General features: G+C 46.3%; 1 protein-coding gene across 3 annotated transcripts in view; it reads left to right on the top strand.

The window, feature by feature from the left end:
- The window catches only part of arhgap20b (Rho GTPase activating protein 20b), a 156,827-nt gene that overhangs the window by 51,082 nt on the left and 77,900 nt on the right, over positions 1 to 27,845 (top strand). For all 3 annotated transcript variants that reach the window (XM_072505578.1, XM_072505577.1, XM_072505579.1), the window contains exon 2: positions 20,821 to 20,906. In XM_072505578.1, the coding sequence (XP_072361679.1) occupies positions 20,824 to 20,906 (83 nt within the window). In that variant the 5' untranslated portion in view covers positions 20,821 to 20,823. The remainder of the gene's footprint in view (positions 1 to 20,820; positions 20,907 to 27,845) is intronic.

Raw genomic sequence — 27,845 nt, forward strand, 5'->3', positions numbered from 1 at the left:
TGAAGAGATCTGGCACCTTCTTATCAATCACCTCTTGATCAGGCTGTACAATCTTTTGCACCTCCTTCGCTTCACTTGGGCTTTTCTTCACCACTTTAACAAACCCCACTGTCTTATCCTGTTTTACCACATCACCCTTCCCAGTGCTTTTCTTCAACCACCAACACTGTGACTTTACATGGCCTAGTTTATAACAGTGAAAACATTTGAAAATTTTCATTTCTTTTCCACCCTCCTGGATTTCTTTTTTAATCTGAGGTACACTCTCCGTATTATCTCCCATCAGATCACCTTTACCTTTACCACTTGAGTATTTCTCATGTCCCCAGTTTCTATCCCTTACAGGCTGAAACTGATGTCGGAAACCAAACTTTGATTCATGAACTAATTCATAATCATCTGCCATTTCTGCTGCTAATCTCGCAGTTTTAACCCTCTGCTCTTCCACCTGAGTTCTCACTACATCAGGAATTGAATTTTTAAACTCCTCCAAAAGTATAATTTCTCTGAGAGCTTCATACGTTTGGTCTATTTTCAAAGCCCTTATCGACCTATCAAATTCTTTCCATAAGTTTCTAAACCTTGTTCTGTAGGCTTCAGGCACTAATTCATATGCACCCAAGGTGGATTTTTTCACCTCCTCATACATCCCAGAAACCTCCTCCGGTAGTGATGCAAACGCTTCACTAGCCCTACCTATCAGCTTTGTTTGAATCAGTAATATCCACATGTCCTGTAGCCATTTCATTTGTTTAGCTCCCTTCTCAAATGAAATGAAAAAGGCTTCACACTTCTTCTTGTCAAACCTTGGCAATGCTTGGACATATTTAAATAGATTCCCACCAAGCCTTCAACTTTGACGCTCTTTCTCACTATCCTCATCCACTATCATCCCTTTACGTCTGCCAATTTTAACTGACTGTCATTTTTCATGGCCATTTTCTGAAGTTGAAACTCTCTCTCTTTATCTTTTTCCCTGATCTGTATCTCCCTTTCTCTTTCTTTTTGTTCTTTCTTGGGCTATTCTTTCTTTTCTCTTTTCTTCTCTCTCCTTATCTTTTTCCTCTCACTCTCTTTCTCTTTCTTTTTCCGCTCTCTCTCTTTCTTTTTCCCCTCTTTCGTACACAAGCTGCTTTAATTCTTTCTCATGTTCCATTTGTTTAATTTATAACTGAATTTTTGCCATTTCCAACGAGTCAAACTGTATCTCAGGCAACTTTAAATGCTTAGCCACCGCCATAATTACCTCATCTTTTCTGAGCCTCTGAAAGAGCCATTGTCCACAACACACTCCCCACTTAAACTAAAATACCACACCTGAAAAGCAACCACAATATGCTCACCCCTCACTGTCTTTAAGTTCATTAAGCCAATCCAATAGATAAACTTTTAGCCCCCTCGAGCCCCCAATTTGTTATGAGCCAGGGTTTAGAGAACCCCAGAGTGTATCATGGAGTTCACCTGACCCATAACTTTTACTCGATTGTGGTATGGGGAGCACATGGCCCATTCTACAGGTGTGGTACAGCAGAAATGGAAAAGTATTTTTTAAAGCAAAACAATGTTTATTCTATGAACTCAAGTTAACCTTTTTAAAACATACAGTGAACATCTTAGCAACCATTAATTCAAATACAACCCCAAAAGAATACAACACTAAGTAATCCTTAAGCTGTCCTTTTAACATCCATAAGACTTAAAAAAGAACTTTTAACAGAAGCACATCAGGTTAAAGTCACTACTGAGAGCAGTTATTAGTTTTAAATCACCAAAGGATCGATTTACAGTTTATAGATTACAGAGCGAGAGACTAATACCCCTTCTGGCTGTGACTGCAGCTGTCCAGCTCTGGAAACAAAACTAAAACACACCCTGCAGCAAACAGCCTAAAACGAAAGTAAAAAGCTGACAGACAGCCCAGCTCCACCCACACTCTGACATCACTGATAAACAGCCATTTTTTAAAGATACATTCTTAAACACCGATTTCTTTAAGGTACTCTCACATGACATTGCCGATGATCGAGAGTGGATTGATGGCTGGTAATTGGCCAGGTTGGATTTGCCCTGCTTTTTGTTGACAGGACACACCTGAGCAAATGTTTACAATAGCTGGGAGCTATTTCTGGAGGAGAAATTTTCAGTGTTATTGTCAGTATGTTGTCAGGACCCATAGCCTTTGCATTATGCAGTGTCTTCAGTTATTTCTTGATAGCGTGTAGATTTTTAAAAAAATTTGTTCATGGGACGTGGGCATTACTGGCTGGGCCAGCACTTATTGTCCATCCCTATTGTCCTTGAGAGGGCAGCCAAGAGTAAACCACATTGCTCTGGGTCTGGAGTCACATATAGGCCAGACCAGGTACGGACGACAGATTTCCTTCCCAAAAAGAAAATAGCGAACCAGATGCGTTTTTACGACAATCAATAATGGTTTCATGATCATCATTAGACTTTTAATTCCAGATTTTTATTTAATTCAAATTTCACCACCTGCAGTGGCGGGTTTCAAACCTGGGTCCCCAGCATATTACCCAGAGTCTCTGGTTTACTAGTCCAGTAGCAATACCACTATGCCACTGCCTCCACTGAGCCTATCCTTCCAATGGAATCACATGAAGCATCCTTCAAGGCACAACATCTACAATATGATGGAGCACTGCAGTTACAATTCACCTGGTATGTTGAGTACCTGAGAGAATTGCAGATACGCTGCACTACTTCCTGAATTATCTTGAAAATGTATCTCTCCGGTCAGAAGATAACAAAATGGATGCCAGTAAACTTGCTGTAGTGTTTGCGCCAAATTTGTTCCGTTCATGTGAGGGAAGTGAAAAAATAACTGCACTGATAGAGAAGTGGAACAACCTTCTGCTGCAACTGTGCACATGCTGATGGACATTTTTGAACACATTAGTTGTGTTTCAGAGTTTCCCTTTGATAAGATTCCAGCAATGATTGGTGTTATGTAGATTTACCATACTGTCTGTAATAACATCAAGAATTGGCTCCATTAGTTAACTTTTAATAAACAATGATTTATTCCAAATAGTTACAGGTTGCTTTAAAATGGTCTTTCCACACTCAGCTCTAGGGTCCAACTGCTGGGACAAGTCCCAACACATCCCAGTGAATTCCCAATGCCCATCCTGATTGGACTAGTGGGTCACATCATCTCCTCAGAGAACATCCTTTAAGGTGCTAGCTACTACATACCTCCCCCTTTAAGTCCCGTTTTACACATGGGAATAATTAAATTACACAATTGCCAAAACAGCAAAAATCATGAACACTTTTTTACTTGTCCATCAATAGCTCAAGAGTGTCCGGTGACGACTTCTTTCTCATGGAGTGAGGTAGCTCAAGTGACTGAGGTTCTTCAATTGAGGTAGTTACTGTTGGCCTTATTTCACAAGGGCTCACTCCTTGTACTGATGTTTCACCTTCCTCTGTTTCCACTGTTTCCTGGGGCATCTGGCCTTTAAAATCTTGTCCTGCACTTTAACCTCACAGAACACCAGCCCTATTCTGGCCACAGCAACTTCTGGAACCCAATTGGGTCCATTACCAAAAGTCTTCACAAACACTGGATCCTCTTCAAATGCTCTGACACCTTTAAATGAATAGTGGTTCCTCTGGGTCGTCTCCACCCTCCCCTCTAAATTTGGGAACACCTAGTCCACAACTGATGACCCATCAGCAGTTCAGCTGGAAAGACTCCAGTAGTCATATGTGAGGTGATCCTATATTATGGGATTCCTGTAGAATGGGATCAAAGGCTATGGGGAGAAAGCAGGATTAGGCTATTGAGTTGGATGATCAGCCATGATGGTGATGAATGGCGGAGCAGGCTCAAAGGGCCAAAAGGCCTCCTCCTGCTCCTATCTTCTATGTATCTATGTCTGTATCTATGATGGCAGGAACCTAGTCAACGTAATGTTTAAAGATGCAGATGGTTGCTTCTTCAAACCAGCTTTGAAAGCCGGCACTGCCCTCTTGGCCAGTTCATTGGATGAAGGTTGGTACGGTGCCATTCTGATATGTTTTATTACGTTAAAAGTCAAAAACTTCTGATTGCAAAACACTGGCTTAGCTTCTCAACTGTGGTGTAAGTAGTTGTAGGTCTCATCTCAAACACCTCTATCCACTTAGAATGGGCATTGTAATAGCGTGGCCCTGTTAAGGGATAATCCTTTGCAGGCCACGTGACCCACCCGGAACCTATGGGATTGGAAAGCATGAACTTGAGCCTTTCAGGTGCCAGGGTGTGGACCCTGGTATGGAGGGATCATCAGTTTAAGCCCGGGAGTTGGTGGGACTAGTCCTATATTGGAGTTGTGCTGTTCTGTATGTATAAAGTTCTTCCTTTGTTAATAAATTACTATTGTGATTTAACACTGCCGTGACGCATTACCTTGCTACAGTAGGCGTCCACTAACAACAGCAATATTGTGCCATAAACGGTCCCACATAGTCGATGTGGACCTTAATCCATGCTCGTCCTGGCCATTGCCATGGAGGTAATGGAGCTGTGGCAAGTAATGTCTGCTGACATTGGCACTGATCGCAGTGCTTTACCACTCTTTCAATTGCAGAATTGATGTCAGGCCAGCACACGTAGCTTCTCACCAGCATCTTCATTTTTTGATTTGATTTATTATTAGATTTGATTTATTATTGTCACATGTATTAGTATACAGTGAAAAGTATTGTTTCTTGCATGCTGTACAAACAATGCATACCGTACATAGGGATGGAAGGAGAGACTGCAGAATATAATGTTACATTTATTGCAAGGTGTAGAGAAAAGATCAACTTAATACAAAATAGGCCCATTTAAAAGTTTGATGGCAGTAGGGAAGAAGTTGGCTTGAGTCGGTTGGTACATGACATCAAACTTTGGTATCTTTTTCCTGACGGAGGAAGATGGAAGAGAGTATGCCGGGGTGCGTGGGGTCCTTAATTATGCTGGCTACCTTTCTGAGGTAGCGGGAATTATAGACAGAATCAATGGATGGGAGGCTGGTTTGCGTGATGGACTGGGCTACATTCACAACCTTTTGTAGTTTCCTGCGGTCTTGGGCAGAGCAGGCTCCATACCAAGCTGTGGTACAACCAGAAAGAATGCTTTCTATGGTGCATCTGTAGAAGTTGGTGAGGGTCGTAGCTGACATGCCAAATTTCCTTAGTCTTCTGAGAAAGTAGAGTCGTTGGTGGGCTTTCTTAACTATAATGTCGGCACGGCGAGACCAGGACAGGCTATTGGTGATCTGTACACCTAAAACCTTGAAGCTCTCGACACTTTCTACTTCGTTCCTATCGATGTAGACAGGGGCATGTTCTCCACTGCGCTTCCTGAAGTCGATGACAATCTCCTTCGTTTTGTTGACATTGAGGGAGAGATTATTGTCGTCGCACAAGTTCACCAGATTCTCTATCTCATTCCTGTATTCTGTCTCGTCATTGTTTGAAATCCGACCCACTACGTTAGTGTCATCAGCAAATTTGAAAATCGAGTAGGAGGGGAATTTGGCCACACAGTCATAGGAGCATCATAGGAGGCTGAGGACACAGCCTTGTGGGGAACTGATGTTGAGGATGATCGTGGAGGAGGTGTTTATCATAGAATTTACAGTGCAGAAGGAGGCCATTCAGCCCATCGAATCTGCACCGGCTCTTGGAAAGAGCACCTTACCCAAGGTCAACACTTCCACCCTATCCCCATAACCCAGTAACCCCACCCAACACTAAGAGCAATTTTGGACACTAAGGGCAATTTATCATGGCCAATCCACCTAACCTGCACATCTTTGGGCTGTGGGAGGAAACCGGAGCACCCGGAGGAAACCCACGCGCACACGGGGAGGATGTGTAGACTCCGCACAGACAGTGACCCAAGCCGGAATCGAACCTGGGACCCTGGAGCTGTGAAGCAATTGTACTATCCACAATGCTACCGTGCTGCCCAACTATTGTTGCCTATCTTTACTGAGTGTGGCCTGTGGGTTAGAAAGTTCAGGATCCAGTCGCAGAGAGAGGAGCTGAGGCCAAGGCCACGGAGTTTGGAGATGAGTTTCGTAGGAATGATGGTGTTGAAGGCTGAGCTGTAGTCGATAAATAGGAGTCTGACATAGGTGTCTTTGTTATCTAGGCGATCCAGGGTAGAGGGCAGGACCATGGAGATGGCGTCTGCTGTGGACCTGTTGCAGCGGTAGGCGAACTGTAGTGAATCAAGGTAATCCGGGAGGCTGGAGTTGACTAACCCTTCGAAGCACTTCATGGTGATGGATGTCAGAGCCACTGGACGATAGTCATTAAGGCACGCTGCTGATTTTCTTTTGGTACAGGGATGATGGTTTTTGACCTGTCCGGATGGACATTATGCAACTCTTCCAGTAATAATTCTCTTCCTCACCTGGGGGTGACCACTCTCGATCCTCAATGGACGATACCATCCTCACAGCTAAGCTCATCTATCCTGATCCGGTAAGGCTTCATTTCCTCTGAAGCTCTCTCGTTCTGCCATCCATGCAATATCATCTGTTTCACCTTCAACAACACTGGGTCCCTGTTTGTCCAGTACTTAATCTGTTCAGCTGACACTGACAAAGTGTCTAGAAAATTCATAGCCATTATTATCACTTCTGGCAGTATGGAGGATGCATCCATCTCTGGCAAAGGAATACGACTCAGGGCATCCACAATGGCTACTTGAGTCCCTGGACAATGTTCAATAGTGTATTCATAAGCCAACAAGAATAATGTCCAATGCTGTATCTGGCCCGAAGCTATTGGTGGAGTTCCCTTATCTTCCTTGTATAAACCCAACAGTGGCTTGTGGTCTGTTACTAAAGTGAAATGTCTCCCGTGCAAATATTGGTGGAACACTTTGATTCCACAGGTTACAGCTGGGCCCTCTCTCTCGATTTGTTAATAGTTCTTTTCTGTGTTTGTAAGGGTACTTGATGAATACCCTAAAGGTCTCTCTGACCCACCATCCATTCTGTGGAATAAAACTGGCCCAACACCATTTGGGGATTTATTACGTTAGTATTATCTTCTTGGTGGGCTTGAAGTGCAGAAGTAAATACAATGACTGCAGCAACTGCTTAACCTGACTAAATGCCTATTTTTTTATTGCACCTTCCAGACCTATTTCTGGCATTTCTTTAATAATGCATGTAGTGGAGCTAACACTGTTGGCAGGTTTGGGAGTTAACCATCCCCAGAGAGGATTTAAGTTTTGAAGTATTCCTAGGAACCGATGCCTCCTTGATTGCTTTCACTTTGTCCTCCATGGGGTGCAGCCCCTGTACCTCCTCCCAATAACCCTGGTAAACCACCTCATCAGACTGGAAGGTGCACTTCTCTCTCTTGAGGCGCACTCCTGCTTCCTGGAATTTCGTTAATACTTTTTCCAAATTTGTCACGTGTTCTTCTGTCGGTCCTGTTGTCAATGCATCATCCAAGTACTCGATGGCCCCCGGCAAGCCTTGCAGTAAACTCTCCATGGTTCTTTGGAATATAGCACATGCTGATGGAACTCCTAAAGGGCAAGCGTGTGTATTGGTACAACCCCTTATGGGTGCTTATGGTCACATAATCCTTCTAGACATCATTCAGCTCCTGCTGCTGGTCGGCATGACTCATGTTTAACTTAGTGAAAGTTTGACCTCCAACCAGTTTTGCACATAGATTTTCGATTTTGGGGATGGGATACTTGTCCAGCTTCGCGGCCTGGTTCACCATCAGCTTGTAATTCCCGGAGATGCAAATGATTTAATTTGGTTTCACTACTGGCCATTCTACAAGTTGCACTAGTTGAATGGTGGCTAGGTCTTCCAGCCTTTCCAACTCTGTTTTGACCTTCCCCAATAGTGCATAGGGCACAGGTTCAACCCTGAAAAATCTTGGGGCAGCTTCTCGGTTCACATGAATTCCCATCTTGACTCATTTTATTTATCACAGTTCTTCCTGGAAAACATATTGGTACTTGCTGATGATCTTTTGCAAGCCCCCTCCTTTAATGTGAAAAAACTCTAGCCAATTTACTTTGATCTACTGGAGCTAGCCACCCCCCATTAAGCTCGGTCTCTGGCCAGCCAACATGACTAAAGGCAGCTGAGCGGATTCCTGTTGTTAGCTCCCTGAGGTCATTGTACATATTATCTTTATGGTCTCCCATGTATATATAAACAGCCATGGTCCCAGTGTTCTTCACCCTCAGGGGGTGGACCCCTTCTTGAAGGTAGGTCTGTTCCACCATCAAGGTAGCTGAGGCCCTAGTGTCAACTTTCATTCGTTGGGCCTTTCTGTTAACCACTAACTCCACTATGTATGGAGCCACTTTACCCGCTTTTACATTATTGACAGACATAACTTTCTGCTCCGCTTCAGGACCATCTTCCATATGGTATACTGGTGCTGTACTGTTCAATCTAGTGCTAGGCAGGCTCTGCACACACTTACACTTATGTCTCATGTCTTTTTTCCTTCACCTGAAGCATTCCGCTTCCCTAAATCTGCATAAGTCTGAGGGGTGACTTCCTCCACATCTGTAACACTCTGGGTCCATCTTAGGCTGTGGGTTTAATCTTCTATACCTTCTGTGTCTTCCAGTTCCCATGTTCATTTCCTTGCTTAGATCAGCACCTTAGCTCCTGGCGCTACTACTGTTTGCGGTTTACCAACCTAACTGGTGGAGTTCACAGCTCAGAGCACTATGTAATTCCTGGGCACCCTTCTCCATGCTCATCACAACCAAAGACATCCGCAGCACCTTTTTTTAATCTACTTCTGATTCTGCCAAAAGCTTCATCATTAACGCCATATATTAAACGATTTCTTAGCATCTCATTCAACATAGTCCCCAAATCACAATGCCCTGCAATCCTTGCCACAAAGATTATATTGGTCTCCCATGGATTCTGCTGGTCAAATTAAACTTGCAATGCTATACAATTACTGGTGGTTTGGAGTGGTAGTTCCCTTTGAGTAACTATCTCTGTGAATGTTTGGTATCAAGGACATCCGGGGGTGTTAAGCTTTGATTCAGGTTGTATGTCTGTGTCCCTCACACAGTTAACAAAATTACTCTATTTCTCTTCCCCCCTTATTTGTTTATCTTCCCCCCTATTTCATTCAGAAGGAAAAATAATTTGAAGTGTTCCACAGACTGTACCCAATCTTCTGTCACAGGATCGAAAGGCTCTAGTTACCTGAAAAGAGGCATTTCGACTGTTCTCTTCCATGCAGTCTGGACTTGTTCTGTAACTCTTGCAATCGGACACTTTCCACAAATTCTTGCAATTTGTGTCGCTGGTCTTTACCTCATCGCCAATGTAATAACGGCAAGAATTGGCTCCACCAGTTAACTTGTAAGAACAATGCTTTATTCCAAATAAAAACAACTATTTATAGAGGGTGGGATTCTCCATACTGCCGCTCCCATTTTCTGGTGTGGCGCACCCAGCTGGCAGTGGAATTCTCTGTCCTGGCAGCCGGCCAATGGGGTTTCCCATTGTGCCCCCCCCCCCCCAGCTGTTGAGAGATCCGCGGGTCTGAGTGCCCTGCCAGCGAAACGGAGGATCCGGTCGCCTGATAATCAAGCTGAGAGTGTTTTAAAATGGTCTTTCCACAGGGTCCAAATGCTGGGACAAGCCCCAACACATTCAGGGAAATTCCCAACTCCCTGATTGGATTAGCAGTTCATATGACCCCTCCCTCAGAAAATGTCCCTTAAAGGGGCTAGCTACTACACTGTCATTGGACAATTTGGAAGATGGCGATGACTCGACAATGAAGGGATCCTAGGGCTGGAGTAACAACTGGATTATCTTCAGAAATGGCATAGAAACAGGCAATACTAGCAGATTCTTCACAAAGCCTTGTGCGATTCAGCGACATTCGGCGTGGGTCTGGGCACAACGGATGAATTGCGTGCGACGCTGAAATCGGACTCTGCACCGGGCCAATCTCCAATCTGGATCTCGGCCTCGCTGGGCGAGATTCCAATGGCGGCTCATTTAAATACCCGAATGCCGTGCCTGGGAGACCTCACTGGGGTGCACGAACGTGGACCAGTCGTAACGGCATCAGGGCGTGGGGGGTGGGGGGGGGTGCGGGCGTTCCCAGGCCATTAGAAACCTTTGGGTGTTTGGCAACAGTGCAGGATGGCACCCTGGAACTCTCCCTGGCACCTGGGCACCTTGGCACTGCTAGCCCGACACCCTGGCAGTACCTGGTAGCAGTGCCAGGGTGTCAGGGTAGCATTTCCAGGGTGCTGGGCCATTTGCATGGTGCCAGGTTGGCGGTGCCAGGGTGCTTAGGTGCCAGGTTAGTACTGCCAGAGGTCGGGCCCGAGGACCCTTGCTAGGTGGGGAGGGGGGGGGGGGGGGGGGAAATGGTTCTCAGGGACGTCTGCAATATTGGGGGGCTGAGTGGGGGGGGGAGGGGTCAAAAGAGTGGAGGTGGCCTGAAATGGGGAGAAAGAACGGGGCTGTCGGAGAAAGTAGCGGCCCGACACCCTGGCAGTACCTTAAGCTCGCCAGCAAGAAATTCCTCTAAGTGCAGCCTTGGCGGGGAGAAACTTCCCAAGGCTGAAAAACAGCACAGTACCGTTGGATAGCGGGGTGTTTCTTGGCGCTGTGACCACTGAGAAACATCCTGCTAAATGGCCTGTTCAACGGACTTTAACTTGAGTCCACTGCATTGTGCCCATTAGGTTTGTGCTAGAAAACCCAGAGAAGGTTCAGTGCTCATAAGGCTGACACAAATTCCCTTGCATTAGTTGGGAAAACCACCTTAGCTTGGTTTAAACACGTTTCAATATATCAAAATTGCAGACATTCACTTTAGATCTAAAAATGATGGAACACAATACATACTAAATGGTGAAAGGCTAGAAATGGGGGATGTCCAAAATATTTGGGGGTCTAGGTAAACAGATCAGTAAAATGTCATGAACAGATACAGAACTTAATCAAAAAGGATAATGGATGGAAAGTTGATCTCTACACAGAGAGGATTTTAACACAAGGAGGTTTGGGGGTGAGGGGATTGGGCGGTGTGGTGGCAGTGGATGTTATGTTACAATTATAAAAAGCCTTGGTTAGACTGCGCCTGGAGTCTGCTGTGAGCAGTTCTAGGTACCACATCTTAAGAAGGATATATTTGCCTTGCAGAGTATAGTGTAGATTGCCAGAATGATACCTGGATTCCATGAGTTAAATTATGAGGCGTGATTGCACTGGCCTGTATTGTCTGGAATTTAGGAGACCAAGTGGTAATTGATCAAGGTTTTAAAGATATTCAGGGGAACTGATAGGATAGATAGCTGGAATCTATCCACTGGTTGGAGAGAATCAGAGCCAGGCCTTTCAGAAATGATATTAAGAACCTTTTCTAAATGCAAAGGGGCAGAGCTTGGGACTTTCTTTTACAAATTGCAATTGATGCTTGTCAAATTGTTAATATTAAATCTGAGATTGATGGATTTTCTTAACCAGAAGTAATTGTACCAAATTGTTACAGTATTTATATGGCTGGTCCAGTTCAGTTTCTGGTCAATGGTAACTATCAATATCCTGTGGTTTAGCATTGAGCAGAAACCGAAGCGGAGTAACAGGCGGAACTGGAATGTGGTTGACTCTTAACTGCTCCTCAAGGGCAATTAGGGATGGGCAATAAACGCTAGCACAATCTGTGACACACACGTCCCATGAAGAATTTTTAAAAATTAGCCATATAAATACTGTTATTACAAGAACAGGTCAGAAGCAGGGTATTTTGTGCCGAGTAACTCATCCCTTGACTCCCTAAAGACTGTTCACCATCTACAAGGTGCGAGTCAAGAGTTCACTTGCCTGGATGAGTGCAGCTCCAATGCCACTCGAGAAACTTGACACCATTCAGGACAAAACCATTTGCTTGATTGGCATCCCATCGTGGAACTCACTCCCTAACAGCACAATGCGTGTACCTATACCACTTGACTGCAGGGGTTCAAATAGTCAGTTTACATCAACTTCTCAAGGGCATTTAAGGATCAGCAATAACTGCGGGCCTAGTCAGCAATGTCCACACTCTTGAAATAATTTATTTTAAAAGGTAATAGGGATATGGGGGGAGGGCACATATATGGTGTTAAGTCATCGATCAGTTATGATCTCATTGGATGGTAGACAGGCTCAAGGGGTAAAATGGCTTTATCCTGTTCCTATTTTATATGTCTATTTAAATTATTGCATGTCACTTATAATCTGGAGAAGTCCAAAATGGGGACACGACCTACAGGCCACGTTGTACCCCAATGTGAGAGCAACATGGCTCTCCCCAGCCAGGATGCCTCGCAGGATCTACCCAAGTCCCACGAGACGTCAAGATCAGCAACCCACCCACACCGCACTCGCATAAGGCTGCAGCCGAGTGCCATTTAGTACTGGTCCACACAAACATGAACCAGGCGGACCCCTGGCACACCCAACGGGAACATGGGCACCTTAGCACTGCCAGGCTGGCACCAGGGTGGTCCTGTTAAGCCAGCAGGAGCACTGTCAGGATGCCAGGGTGCCCAGGTGCCAGGGTTGCACCGCCAAGAGTCGGGGCACGATAGGGGTCATGACCTTGAAAGGAGGGTGGAGTGGGGTATGAAGGGTGGGGGTGTGCAGTGCAGCTAAGAAGGGGCCTGTGGAAGGTTGGGGGAGGGTTGACTGGTGGGGGGTCCTGTAAGGAGGGGATCCTGTAAGGAGCGGGTCTGTAAGGGGATGTGGGGGGGGGGGGGGGGGGGCGGAGCCCCAGGGACACAATAGCGGGGTGTCCTCACTTGGGATGGGGGTTAATGCCCATGTGTGTGGGAGGTGACATTGCCCATCCCACAAGCTCACTAAGAGATTGGGGCACCCCTTCAAAATGACAGCCTGATCTCAGAGTTCAGCTCCCCAGTGATGACAAAAAATGAAGGCTAAACCAGTGAGATACACCCCAGGACTCAGAATAGTGACTATGGGCGGGATTCAACTAAATTGGAACAACGCCCATAGCAAGAGCATTTAGCCGGGTGTTTCCCAGGACTTGCAGTGCTGAGAAACACATTATAAAACGGTACCTGGGTTAGGTCAGGGGCCTCACTAGGGAACGTGTGGCCAAGGTCGCACATAGCCCAGTTTTGTGCACTGAGGGGCTCCTCTCGCCAGAACCATTTTAAAATGGCATCCCGGTCTCTGGAGCCCCCAAAACGATCACTGACACCCCCACGCTCCAAAGCACTATGGGAGGATCCCCGGCACCCCACAACACCCACCAGGCACACTCAGCCTGATCGTCACCTCGCAAAGAAATGCCAGCTTGGCACCTTGGCGGTGCCAACTTGGCACTCTGGTAGTGCCTCTGCCAGCTGGCAGTGCTGCCTGGGCATCTTGTCAGTGCATGGCTGGCACCCAGGTGGCAGTGCCAAGATGCCAGACTGGCAGTGCCAATGTGCCCAGGTGGCACCAGCAGTACCAGAGTATCACCCTAGCCCAAAGGACATGCACCTGGGGGCCTCCAATCTCCTGGAAGACCTCAACGAGTAGCGTTCCTGTTTGTGGAGACCAGGGGCGAAATTCTCCGGAAACGGCGCGATGTCCGCCGACTGGCGCCCAGAACGGCGCCAATCAGACGGGCATCGCGCTGCCCCAAAGGTGCGGAATGCTCCGCATCTTTGGGGGCCAAGCCCCAACATTGAGGGGCTAGGCCGACGCCGGAGGAATTTCCGCCCCGCCAGCTGATGGAAACGGCCTTTGTTGCCCCACCAGCTGTCGCGGAAATGACATCTCCGGGCGGCGCATGCGTGGGAGCGTCAGCGGCCGCTGACAGTTTCCCGCGCATGCGCAGTGGAGGGAGTCTCTTCCACCTCCGCAATGGTGGAGACCGTGGCGGAGGCGGAAGGGAAAGAGTGCCCCCACGGCACAGGCCCACCCGCGGATCGGTGGGCCCCGATCGCGGGCCAGGCCACCATGGGGGCACCCCCCGGGGCCAGATCGCCCCGCGCCCCCCCCCAGGACCCCGGAGCCCGCCCGCGCCGCCTTGTCCCGCCGGTAAGGTAGGTGATTTAATTTACTCCGGCGGGACAGGCAATTTATCAGCGGGACTTCGGCCCATCCTGGCCGGAGAATCGAGCGGGGGCCCCGCCAACCGGCGCGGCGCGATTCCCGCCCCCGCCAAATATCCGGTGCTTGAGAATTCGGCAACCGGCGGGGGCGGGATTCACGCCAGCTCCCGGCGATTCTCCGACCCGACGGGGGGTCGGAGAATCTCGCCCCAGTACTGAACAGCTCTCGTCGTAGGCCTCTGAGGCGAAGGGGATAGATCCCATGCCTCGGGTACCTCGGAAAACGGCACATTAAAGTGAGACTGGTTCTTGCGAAGCGTTGCGAGCTGGGTAGATCCCAGGAGCGTGGTCTCCCGGCTTCCATCGTTCACGCTGCACCGCGGTGAGTTGCTTTTTGGGCGCAGTGTAGCTGTTCAGTTGCGCTATTAGAAACCTTTGCATTAAGTCACGCCCTGAATCAATTGTTTCATCCTGTTGTATTTGGCATGAGAAAGGACGCCTTGGAACCCTACTGGCCATGACTCTGATCACGTCACCAGTGGGGGGTAGGGGAGAGGAGAATATCCCAAACCAAAATCTCACCGCCGCAAATCCTGTTTCTGGCCTCTCGCGAGGTTTGGCGACCAACACAGGATTTGTGCCCATGGCCGCTGAATCATGGCCATTGAATTCTTTAAGGAAGGCCTGTTTTTCGTTTAAAAAAACGAACAAGAAGTCTGATACTGCAAGTTTTTCACCTTTCTGGTAAATTTCTATATGAATTGGGGGTGGCACAGTAGCACAGTGGTTAGCATGTTGCTTCACAGTTCCATGGTCCCAGGTTCAATTCCCGGCTTGGGACATTGTGAGGAGCCTGCATGTTCTCCCCATGTCTGTGTGGGTTTCCTCCGGGTGCTCCGGTTTCTTCCCACAGTCCAAAGATGTGCAGGTTAGATAGATTGGCCATGTTAAATTGCCCTTAGTGTCCCAAAAATGTTAGGTGGGATTACTGGGTTACAAAGATAGGGTGGAGATGTGGGCTTAAGTGGGATCTTCTTCCAAGGGTTGGTGCAGACTCGATGGGCCTAATGGCCTCCTTCTGTACTGTTTCACTCCTGCGTCGGAGCCCGCTCCCAGCCCCCTATTCTCCCTCCTCCGGGGGGCTAGGAGCGACGTTGCGTCATTTACACGGGCCAAGCCTTGGCGCCACATAAAAGCGGGGCCGCATAAATGACGTGGCCGGCGCCGCGTAAATGGCGTCACCCGCGCATGCGCGGTTGCCGGCCTCCCTGAGGCCGCCCCTCAAGAAGGTGTCGGATGGATCTTGCGGGGCGGTGGAGGAAAGGAGGTCCTCCTGGCACCGATCGCGGGCCAGACCCCATTTGAGGCACCTCCCCAGCGTTCCCCCGCTGTTCCCGCCGGCAGCGACCAGGTGTGGACGGCGCCAGCGGGAACCCGTCGTATTGGGCAGGCCGCTTGGCCCATCCGGGCCGGAGAATCGCCGCTCGCCCGTTGCAGTGTAGTTGAATAGTCTGTGAGCATTGCCATGGGGAGACTACAATGTTATTCCTCTTGCTATCATAAGGACAAAAGTATGTATAAGCTGTTAGTTTCATAACTGGTGGAGGGATTTTCACTGATCAGAATTGCAGTTGCAATACATTTGTAATTAATCAACTTGGGCAGTGTCATGGAAACTCTCTGAAAATCCAATTTTATTTGCCAGAACAAAATTATCAGCTATGAGTAGCAAATGTTCTGACAACTTTGCAAAGAACAGTCAGTAACTAAACATGCTGAGGGGGTAAGAAAATTGAACATAAAAAAAGTTATCATTATAACTGGCAGACAGAAAGATACGAAGACTGGCAGCCCATTAATGTAGTCTTTGCAACTCTCCATCTGAAATTACGAGTAGCAAAATGTTCATAGGAACAAGCAAACAGTTGACATTCGCCGGGCCCTAGCAAAGATATATATATACACATATGTCTCATGTGTGACTTATATTAATTTCTAAAAGCAACATGCTGTGTCTGTTTCAGGGATGACAGGAGATAGTCAAATAATATTAATATATTTTCCTCCATTTGTTCTACATTTCTCTCTTTTCATAGCCTCCTGGCTATGAGGTTTTCCAAGTATTTTTATCCTTGATCTTACTAGAGAGCAAACAGCATGGAAGAGACTGCTATATATGGCAGCAGGCCCATATTGATCCCAAAAATGAAATCTCTCTATTAAAGCAAGAGGACTTACACTTCTAATAAAGGATTGCACAGATAGTACTATCTCCATAGTTGTCTCTTGTTTTCTCACTGAGAACACACAGGGGAAGTGTCAGAGCAGTCAGCATACTTAGAATCATAGAATCATAGAAACGTTACAGCACAGAAGAAGGCCTTTCGGTCCATCTTGTCCATGTCAGCCCAAGGACACCCAGGAGTCTCTTATAATCCCACCTTCGTAGCTTAGAGTTTATGGTCCCTGCCTCCGCCACCAACCTGGGCCGCAAATTCCAGACTCCCACCACCCTCTGTATAAAAATGTTTTTCCTCATGTCCCCTCCACACCTTCTGCCACTTATCTTGAATCTATGTTCCCCGGTTCTAGAATTCTTCACCAAGGGAAACAATTTAATTTTGTCCAGGCTTGAGGGAGGTCATCATCCTCAGTTGGAAAATTATGACTTCCTGTTTGGAACTCTTGCTAGATGCGGGCGAGTCAATTGAGATTCAAAGCTTCAGTGTCTCTAGGTTAATGGGTACCATTCAGACATTGTATATCATATAGTAGAGTTTGATGTTTGTAGATTGAAGTAGAGTGAGACAGATGATTTACAGTTAAGTCAACATCACTTAACCAGAGTGTACTGAAGGATAGCTACCAGCAGCTCATTAGATAAATATTGTATATATTGAGTCCCCACTCGTATTCTGTTCATACAAAAGATATAGACAAAAAGATGCATTGCAAAAGCAAATAAGGAAAGAAAGAACTTGCATTTGTAAAGTCTCTTTTACAATCTCAGGACATCTCAATAGTCTTTAAATCAGTTCATTTTAAGTGCATAAAAATGTAAGCATCTGTTACGCAATCAAAAGCAAAATACTGCAGGTATTGCATATCTGGAATGTAAAATTTCCTGAGTGAGTGCAACTCCAACAGCACTCAAGAAGCTCAACCCTATCCAGAAGGAAGTAGCCTGTTTGATTAGCATCCACCACTTTAAATATTGACTCCTTCCACCATTGGCGTATGGTTACCATTGGTTACCAACATTGGTTACCAAAATGGTTGCCATCTACCATCACTGCAGTGAATCACCAATAGAAACATAGGAAATAGGAGCAGGCGTATGAATTCAGCCCTTCATTCCTGCTCCATCATTCAATATGATCATGGCTGATCCTCGATCTCCACACCATACCCTTTCACTTTCCCCATACCCCTTGACGCCTTTAGCGTATAGAAAGCCATCTATTTCCTTCTTAAATATGTTCAGTGTCTTGGACTCCACAGCCTTCTGTGGTAGAGAATTCCACAGGCTCACCACCCTCTGAGCGAAGTTCCCCCTCATCTCTGTCTTAAATGGCTGACCCCGTATCCTGAGATTGTGACCCCTTGTTCTAGACCCCCGTGGCTCAGCCAAAGGAAACAAGAATCCTGCCTCCAGTCTGTCGAGCCCTGCCAGAATTTTATGTCATGTTATGAGCCTCTCTCATTCTTCTAAATTCTAGGGAATACAGGCCTAGTCAACTCGATCTTTCCTCATACGACAACCCTGCCATCCCAGGAATCTATCTGGTGAACCTTCACTGCACTCCCTCTGTGGCACGGAGATCAAAACTGCCACGATACTCCAGGTGTGATCTCACCAAAACCCTGTACAGCTGCAGCAAGTTATCCTTACTCCTGTACTCAAGTCTTTCTGCAATAGATACCAACATGCCATCTGCCTTCTTAAACCTGCATGTTTGCTTTCAGTGATTGGTGTACAAGGACACCTAACTCTGTTTGTACATCAACATTTCCCAATCTATCAACATTTAAACAATACTCTGCCATTCCGTTTTTCCTACTGAAGTGGACAACTTCACAATTATACGCATCATACTGCATCTAGAACTCCTTTAGCAGCACCTTCCACACCCACAATGCCTACCACCTAGAAGATCAAGGACCGCTTGCGCATGGGAACACTACCACCTGCAAGTTTCCCTCCAAATTGCACACCCATCTGATTTGGGAATATAGTCAGTGTATTACTGTCACTGGCCAAAATCCAGGAATTCATTCCCTAACAGCACGACCTATACCACATGGACTGTAGTGGTTCAAGAAGGCGGCTTGCCACAAACTTCTGAAGAGCAATTAAGTCTGGCTATAAATGCTGGCCTTCCAACGATGCCCATATCCCATGAAGAAAGACACAAAAACAGAAATGTTGGGTCAGGCAGCATCTCTGGAGAGAGAAATAGAGTTAACACTTCAGGCTGATAATCATTTATCAGATAGTCAATATATTAATTATATTCTTAATGAAAATGTACTGTATCACATATTTCGTAGAATGATTCTATCTTTTTCTGCTTCCATTTATATATTGCAGCATTTTCAATTTCATAGAAATTACTGGATTTAGGATAAGATTGATATAATATGGAAAGGAATAGTGGGGGGGGGGTGGGATAGAGCATAGGGTGTCCTTATATGCCGACGACTTGCTGCTGTATGTGTCGGAGCCGAGTGCGTCGATAGGAGGAATATTGGAGCTACTGCGGGTATTTGGGTCTTTCTCGGGGTACAAGTTGAACCTGGACAAGAGTGAGTACTTTGTGGTGTCTCGGCCAGGGGTGGGGGCAGGGGTGGGGGGCTGCCATTCCGTAGAGCAGGGACTCATTTTAGGTATCTGGGGGTGCAGGTTGCCCGGGGGTGGGGGAGGCTTCGCAGGTACAACATCACTAGTTTGGTGGGGAGAGTGAAAGCCGATCTGGCAAGGTGGGACGGCCTTCCTCTGTCACTGACAGGTCGGGTACAGGCGGTTAAAATGAATGTGTTGCCGCGATTCCTGTTTATTTTTCAATGCCTACCGATTTTCCTGCCAAAGTCTTTTTTCAGGGAGATTGAGGGAAGGATTACCTCATTCATATGGGGAGGGAAGGTGGCCAGAGTGAGAAAGGTGCTGCTACAGAGGCGAAGGCAGGCACGGGGTTTGCGTCTCCCGAACTTGTTGTACTACTACTGGGCGGCGAATGTGGAGAAAGTGCGGAGCTGGGTCAGAGGGGTGGATTCTCAGTGGGTCAGAATGGAGGAGAGTTTGTGCAGGGGGTCGGGGCTGAAGGCACTTGCAACAGCGCCGCTCCCGATAGCTCCGGGGAAATATTCAGGGAGTCCGGTAATAATAGCTTCATTGAAAATCTGGAGGCAGTTTCGCCAACACTTCGGGTTGGGTTTAGGGTCAAGAGAAATGCCGATTCGGGGGAACCACAGATTTGAGCCAGGGAGGTGGGATGGAAGTTTTCGGAAATGGGAAGAGAAGGGGATTAAGACGCTAAAAGATTTGTTTCTTCGGGGTCGGTTTGCAGGATTGAGGGAGCTGGAAGCGAAGTATGGGCTAGAGCAGGGAGAAGTGTTTAGGTACATGCAGGTTCGGGATTTTGCCAGGAAGGAGATACAGAGCTTCCCAGAGGAACCGGCCTCCAAATTGCTGGAGGAGGTGTTGACGACAAGGGGACTGGAGAAGGGGGCAGTGTCAGCGGTGTACGGAGCTATTTTGGAAGAGGATAAGGCACCACTGGAAGGGATCAAAGCAAAGTGGGAGGAAGAGCTGGGAGAGGTTATAGAGGAGGGGGTCTGGTGTGAGGTGCTCCGGAGAGTGAATGCCTCCACCTCATGTGCGAGGTTGGGGCTGATACAGCTGAAGGTGGTATATAGAGCGCACCTAACGAGGGCGAGGATGAGACGATTTTTTGAAGGAGTAGAGGATGTGTGTGAGCATTGTGGGGGGGGGGGGGGGGGCGCGAATCACGTTCATATGTTTTGGTCCTGTCCAAAGCTAGGGGAGTACTGGAAGGAGGTGTTTAGGGTAATTTCCAAGGTGGTGTGTGTGAAACTGGACCCGGGTCCCCAGGAGGCCATATTAGGGGTGTCGGACCAGCCGGAGGCAGATATCATAGCCTTCGCCTCGTTGATCGCCCGAAGGCGGATCCTGCTGGGATGGAGAGCAGCCTCTCCACCCAGTGCCCTGGCGTGTCGGGGGGACCTGTTGGAATACTTGACCCTTGAGAAGGTTAAGTTCGAACTGAGGGGAAGTTCGGAGGGGTTCTACAAGTCATGGGCACTATTTATTATGCACTTTCAAGAACTGGATAACATCGAACATTAGTTGGGGGGGGGGGGTGGTGGGGGGGCTGGGTGGGGGGAGGGGGGCTGTGTAGATTAAGGGTGACTATGGGTAATCCCTGATTCCTTTTTGTCATTTGTTTATGTAAACATGTGGGCTGAGGTTTGGGGGTTGGTGGGCTGATGGGATCGTTGTTATTATGGGGATTGCCATATCTTGCTGATTATTGTTTATTGTTGATGGGTGTAAATGTGGGAGAAAATGTGAAAAAGGAGAATAAAATTTTAAAAAAAAAGATTGATATAATAAGGAGAAGGTGTTTGGTGCAGGGATTTGAGACTGTGGACTACAGACTTAATCTTAAAAAGCAAGGAAATGTAATGGTTGCTATCCTTTACTCACACAGAGGATGAAACCTGCAGTGGAGAGGAGACGTTCAGCACCCACTATGGTCATTAACAAAGCACTCAGCAAATCAAGAACACATTCTAGGTGAGGGCTTGATTTTCTCAATAACTAAATTGTGGAAAATATTTGAGTGATTTTACTGATGTGATTGAGTCAATGGTCCCGAACACCAGAAAAAAACAAGCAACAAACTTCACAAAAAAGTCCTGAATGCGGTGAGTGTGAAATCAATAAAGTTGCAAATTAAAGCAGTCCTGCCACATCTGACCCTGAAACATTTACCAGGTTTTCTCTTCCACATGTTAACTGGCCAGCTGTGGCCTTTGAAGATTTTCAAGTTTTTGATTCAAACAAAGTGCTGATTTGAACGTTTGCAGATTGCAACTGTGCACTGCAACAATTCTGTAAGAGCTACTTATTATATTTACTTTCTGCAATTCTACTGACTCATTAAGCAGAATCCCATCAGCAACGGTAGCAGATGATTCTACATTTATACAGATGGCTACAAATATTTTGAAAACAGCAAAAATGGGTTCTATTTTGCTTCCAATTTTCTCCTCTTCTGCCCTGATGGCACTTAGTCATGCTGGACGCCTATTATACAGATGCCAGAAGAGCTTAGTGATTTAAAATAAGTTATCTAAACCCTTTTCAAGAGTTTAAATTAATCTTAGGTTCATTCTTGTCTCACATTAATAACCTCAAGGTCATGTATTACCAGATAAATATATTTCTAAATTAGGATAATACTGCCATTAGAGAAGAATAACATCAGCGACAGTGTAGAACAGCTTTGTTGGTATGTGAAAGTTGGACTGGGTATGAGGAAATGAGGGAAGTAATTGTGATGCCAATAGCAGTGTGGGCCAGTAATAGCAGAAGGAGGTTAAGTGGTATGCTCCAGTAATCGAAGCAGAATGATGGAAAGTGGGTAGAGGAAGGCTTATGAGTGTTGGAGCAACAGTTGGCACTGGGCTGAACAGAGATAATGGAGTGAGTCTTGCCTTAGCAGCTCTGCTCAAATCATTTAATATTTTTCCTGGATAGCAGATTGCTCTTAGGTGTGATGCTCCTTCCTCCCCTTTTAGGGATGCATTCTGATTGAAACAAATGCTGTTCGAGCAGTCTTAATTGCTATTTTTTGACATTTCCCCAAGGGCTATAATGTTATTATGAATGCTTGGCTGCTTTCCACAAGCTATAATTATATGGGGGGGGGGGGAGAGGTTTTGTATTCACAGTTTTATTGACAGCTCAAAGATGTTAAAAATAGGTTATTTGTCTTTGCTGTGGACTTATTAATAGAAGTTTGTTTATTTCTAACAGGAATTATGTAATTGAATATAATTAGATATTTTGAATGGGCTTTCGTTAATGGGAGATTGTTTAATATAGTGAAGGCTGTAAAGGATATTTAGATAACAAAATATTGTGGATGTTGGAAATCCAAAATGAAAACGGAAAATGTTGGGAAAACTCAGCAGGTCTTGTAGCATCTGTGGAGAGAGAAACAGAGTTAATATTTCAAGTCCAGTATAACCTTTCAGTACTGAAGAGAGGTAGAAATGTGATGGAATTTATGCCGTTGAAAAGGGTGAGGTGCAGCTGGAGCAAAATAAAATGTCAGGGGTAGGTTAGAGTGTGGGGGAGATTAAGTTACAAAGATGTTGTGGTACACAAGACAATGGGAACAGTAACAATGTGATTAGAATCAAAAACTTTGCTCCAAAGTATGTGTTAATAACAAAATGAAAGTCAGCAGTGTCTGAAAGCAAAAAACAAGAGGACAAAATACAGACTGGCACTTGGGGAGGATAAAATTCAAAACAGAGGACAGAGTTCATGGTCTGAAGTTGTTGAACTGAATACTGAGCCGAGAAGGTTGTATGAATAGATATAGACCTTTATTTCATCTCAATGCGGCCCTTGCGGACTACCCATGGTTAGGGTTAGGGATATTGGGTGGATTGCATGGAGGGTGTAAGGGAAAGTGTGGTGGGTGGGTTGGCATGAGTTAACATTAAATTGACATGGAATCTATAAGGGGCTATAGGGGTGGATGGGGCATGTACTGACAGCAAGTTGGCATAGGTGCACAGAGGTGCACAAGGGGTTTGTAGGGGGGAGTATTGGGGTTTGAGGGGTGAGGCCTAGAGGGTCTAAATTTAACAAAACAACTGGGACAAAGTCCCAGAGAATGGAGGTGGCCCTTTTAAGCAGCCTCCCACCCTGCCCCAGATTGTGCCATTTGGGGGAGTTTCACCCCAGGGCAGGTGTGGCAAGCTGGGAAATTTCACGAGTCGAGCTTCCCACCTCATGAGTGAAAATCCGAGCCTCAGTCTCCCCTTCCAGGGACACTGCTTTATGATTGGATTGTAATATACCAAAGCTGAGTTTATAGATGTTGCAGCAGGTTTTGAGCCTTTTCAATCAGGAAAGACCCAACCAACCATGAAAGAGTCTTCATTGTTTTTATTTTCCCACTTCTATTTCCACCATCAAAACTCCCTTAAAATGTGCTATGTTTTTGGTCACAAATGGTGGATGGAATTTTCCAGATGGAACAATGTGGCAGGTGCTGGAAAGTTGATTTCTCAAAAGTGACCTATCATGGTGAATCTCCATATCCATCAGAGGGGGCTGTGGAACTGTTTTGCATCCCATTAATGGGACGAAGGCCTGACCAGAACCATCCCTCTCTGTCCAATCTTCCAAGCCGCCAGTGAGTTTTCGTGTGGTCCACATGTCTGGGCCAACATGGCATGCAAATATCAGGCTTACCTGTAAGTACATAGATACATAGAAGATAGGAGCAGGAGGAGGCCTTTTGGCCCTTCGAGCCTGTTCCACCATTCATCACGATCATGGCTGATCATCCAACTCAATAGCCTAATCCTGCTTTCACCCCATAGCCTTTGATCCCATTCTCCCCAAGTGCTATATCTAGCCGCCTCTTGAATATATTCAAAGTTTTAGCATCAACTACTTCCTGTGGTAATGACTTCCACAGGCTCACCACTCTTTGTGTGAAGAAGTGTCTCCTTATCTCTGTCAGAAATGGTATACCCTGAATCCTCAGGCTGTGACCCCTGGTTCTGGACACACCTATCATTGGTAACATCTTCCCTGCATCTACCCTGTCTAGTCCCGTTAGAATTTTATAAGTCTCTATGAGATCCCCCCTCATTCTTCTGAACTCCAGCGAGAGCAATCCCAACCTAGTCAATCTCTCCTCATATGACAGTCCCGCCATCCCTGGAATCAGTCTGTTAAATGTTCACTGCACTCCCTTGAGAGCAAGAACATCCTTCCTCAGAGAAGGAGACCAAAACTGCACACAATACTCCAAGTGTGGCCTCACCAAGGCCCTGTACAATTGCAGCAGCACATCCCTGCTTCTATACTCGAAACCTCTTGCAATGAAGGCCAACATGCCATTAGCCTTCTTTACCGCCTGCTGCACCTGCAAGCTTTCCTTCAGCGAATGGTGCACAAGGACACCCAGGTCCCACTGCACACTCCCCTCTCCCAATTTACAACCATTCAGGTAGTAATCTGGCCTTCCTGCTTTTGCTTCCAAAATAAATAACCTCACACTTATCCAAATTATACTGCATCTGCCATTGGTTTGCCCACTCGCCCAACCTGTCCAGATTTTGCTGTAGGATCCCTGCATCCTCGTCACAATTCACCCTCCCACCTAATTTGGTATCATCTGCAAACCTTGACATGTTACATTTTGTTCTCTCATCCAAATCATTAATATATATTGTGAATAGCTGGGTTCCCAGCACCGATCCCTGTGGTACCCCACTGGTTACTGCCTGCCAATTTCAAAACGACCCATTAATCCCTACTCTTTGTTTCCTCTCTGCCAACCAGTTTTCTATCCATCTCAATACATTTCCCCCAATCCCATGTGCAATAATCGCACAATTTTGCACAATAATCTCTTATGCGGGAAGTGGGCCTGGGGCAGCCCACAGAAATCGGATGGGATGTTGGAGGCCTCCAGTGATCGGACCATGGAACACCACATACAGCAGTGGGTGATTTGAGGAAGGATGTAGTGACATTGGAGGCAGTTCAGAGGAGTTCACTAGATTGATTCCAGAGATATGGGGTTTGTCGTATGAGGAGAGATTGAACAGTTCAGGCCTATACTCTCCAGAGTTTAGAAGAACGAGGGGAGATCTAATTGAGGTGTACAAGATGCTAAAAGTTATGGATAAAGTCGATGTGGAGCAGATGCTTCTTCTTGTGGGGCATTCTAAAACGAGAGGTCATCAATCTTAGAATAAGAGGTAGCAAATTTAAAACAGATTTGAGGAGAAACTACTTCTCCCAAAGGGTTGTGAATCTGTGGAATTTTCTACCCCAGAGTGCGGTGGATGCAGGGAAGTGAGTCAATTTAAGGAGGAGTTAGACAGATTTTTAATTGGTAATGGATTGAAAGGTTATGGAGAACGGACAGGTCGGTGGAGTTGAGGCCAGGGTGGGATCAGCCATGATCACATTGAAGGTGGTTTGGCTCGGGAGGCTAAATTGCCAACTCCTGCTCCTAGGTCACGTGTTCTGGGGAGGAGATGCTCTGGCTGATTTCGCAATCCAACTCTTGGTCTGTAACATTGTAAGTAACAGATGAGGAACATATCAGCCATGATAAAATGGCAGAGCAGACCAGATGGGCCGAATGGCCTAGTTCTGCTCCGATATCTTATGAAACCTTATGATTGGAGCCTCTATGATGTGAATCTTCTAAATTCAGGACCTTCCAGGAGATGGATCTTCTCCTTCAATGGTGCGTAAGTTGATGCCTGGCCACTTTTGAAATTTGGCATATAGATATGACGGTGGGGCACGTGCTATCCAGTCCACCCCGCCACGCAAAACATCAGAAAAAAGTGGTGCGATACAATGCTGTCCTCCAGATGTTCCTGCCTCCAGCTGATGTGCAAAAGCAACTGTGTGGTGCTCTCCAGATTGTGCCCCAGGAGCCTGTCCACTACTTTTGCCAACTGAGGTGGGGCCGATTCCCATTCACCCATGCGGCCCGGTGGGGGTCGCTGAGCTTCTTGCAGCACTGAGTGGCGGTTCTCCTGGTTACACTCCCAGACCTGACAATCGCTGTTACTGCCTCCGAGGCCGCACTGGCTGACCTGTGGCTGACCCTCCGGCCTCCTCGGGGAAACAGGGTATCCTGTTTCAATTCCACCATGTCCAACAGTCTGGCCAGATCGGCATCTCCAAAGCGCGGTGGCATGGCTGCGTGCTGTCTGGGGTTTGCTCTGTGGGATTAAGAACTCCTCCCCCTTGTTAGTGGGAAGCTGCCAGGTGCGGTCCAGGCGAATCAGCTGGCGAAACAATTGATACACGTATAGTTATCTCATATCAGTCATTATTTCTACCTATCCATATATACGCATAGATAATCATTATAATGTACAAAGCAAAAGCATTGTGTACGTATGTAACATAACTGAAACCTGTAATTCATTAACGATGCAGTTTACATGAAACTGTCCTCTGGCTGTAAAATGCATCAATCTCAGAACCCCTGCTCCCCGTGGAATGTACTGCACATGCTCAGTAGCATTGCAGTGTTCCCAGCAACTGAAGCTCAGAGTGAGCTTTCAGCCATCACTGCTTTCTCAGAAATTCTTGCCTGTATTTGGCAAATGGCTGTGCAAACCTTCTCTCCATCCTGAAAACAACGACTGTAAAGTCTAAACAGCTTCTTTGATATATTGCTTCGTAATTAATTGTTGTCAGTTTGGCTTAGTCTACAAGAGCATTAGTGGAATTTTCTTGCTCCTCATCTGTTTACAGAAGCCAGAATTTATGCAACTAAAAGCAGGTTCAGCCTCTCACTGTCAGTGATTTGATGCTATACTGACGCACGGGAAAACGGCAAGAGCCATTATTGGTAATCACAAACTTTTACAAGATTTGGCATTTTACCCAAATATTTTTAATCAAAAGAACTGGTTCAAATTTTACACAAAAACTGTTACCAAAAAAAAGTTTAGGCATTCATAACCAGAAATCATCTTCTTCATTTAATGACCCGAAGGCAGGTCTGACCCACAGCACCGTGACCCCCACCGCAGACAGGGCAAAGATGCAGGTTCCAAAACCACCCCAACCAGAACAGTGACCAAATCCCATGTGCTTGGCACCAATCTGGTCCACATCAATCATCCAGCCAATTGAGACAGCCTGCCCCCTAAAGATCTGAATGGCTGTGGCAAATACAAACATACCACATAGTATCAGAAGCAGGCCTTTCAGCCCCTCGAGCCTGCTCTGCTATTCAATAAGATCATGGCTGACCTGTTTGCATTTCGAATTCCACACTCCCATCTACCCCGATAAGCTTTAATTCACTTGCCTAACAAGAATCTATCTACCTCCACCTTAAAAATATTCAATGGCCCCGCCTGCACTGCCTTCTAAGGCAGAGAGCTGCAAAGTCGCACAACCCTCAGAGGACAAAACTCGCCTAATCCAGATGCATTTTTACATGAATAGTGATGCCAAAGGTGGCAGTTATCTTTCCATCACATGCCTGACCGGATTCTCTCCTGCTCTTAATACTTGTGATATTTTGGAAGGATTTACAGGTTGATACTCTGGTCATGTATTGAACACATCTTCCTTGGCTGTCAAGTCCTGGAGGGAGATGTGAACCCAGAGCTTCTAGTTTCGAGGCAGAGACACTAGGCATTGCACCACAAGACCTCTCATAACTAACAGCGGTCCATGAAAATTGAAGGCCTGTTTTATTTTGCCCATTAGTCCACTTAACCCATTTTTCTTTTCAATCTCAAATACTATCTGAGTACAAGTCGTTCCATTATCATTCTTTCCTTCCTCCCCTTTCTGTCCACAATTCATCGACCCTTGCTGGGGTTTGGTTCCACATGCACAAGACACTCTCAGATCCTTTGCTCAGGAGGCCATTATTCATACTATTCATGTTTCTTATGTTCTTAAATACAAATATGCATTGATTGGAAA

Source organism: Scyliorhinus torazame, chromosome 5 (genome assembly GCF_047496885.1).
Source record: "Scyliorhinus torazame isolate Kashiwa2021f chromosome 5, sScyTor2.1, whole genome shotgun sequence".
NCBI lineage: Eukaryota > Metazoa > Chordata > Chondrichthyes > Carcharhiniformes > Scyliorhinidae > Scyliorhinus > Scyliorhinus torazame.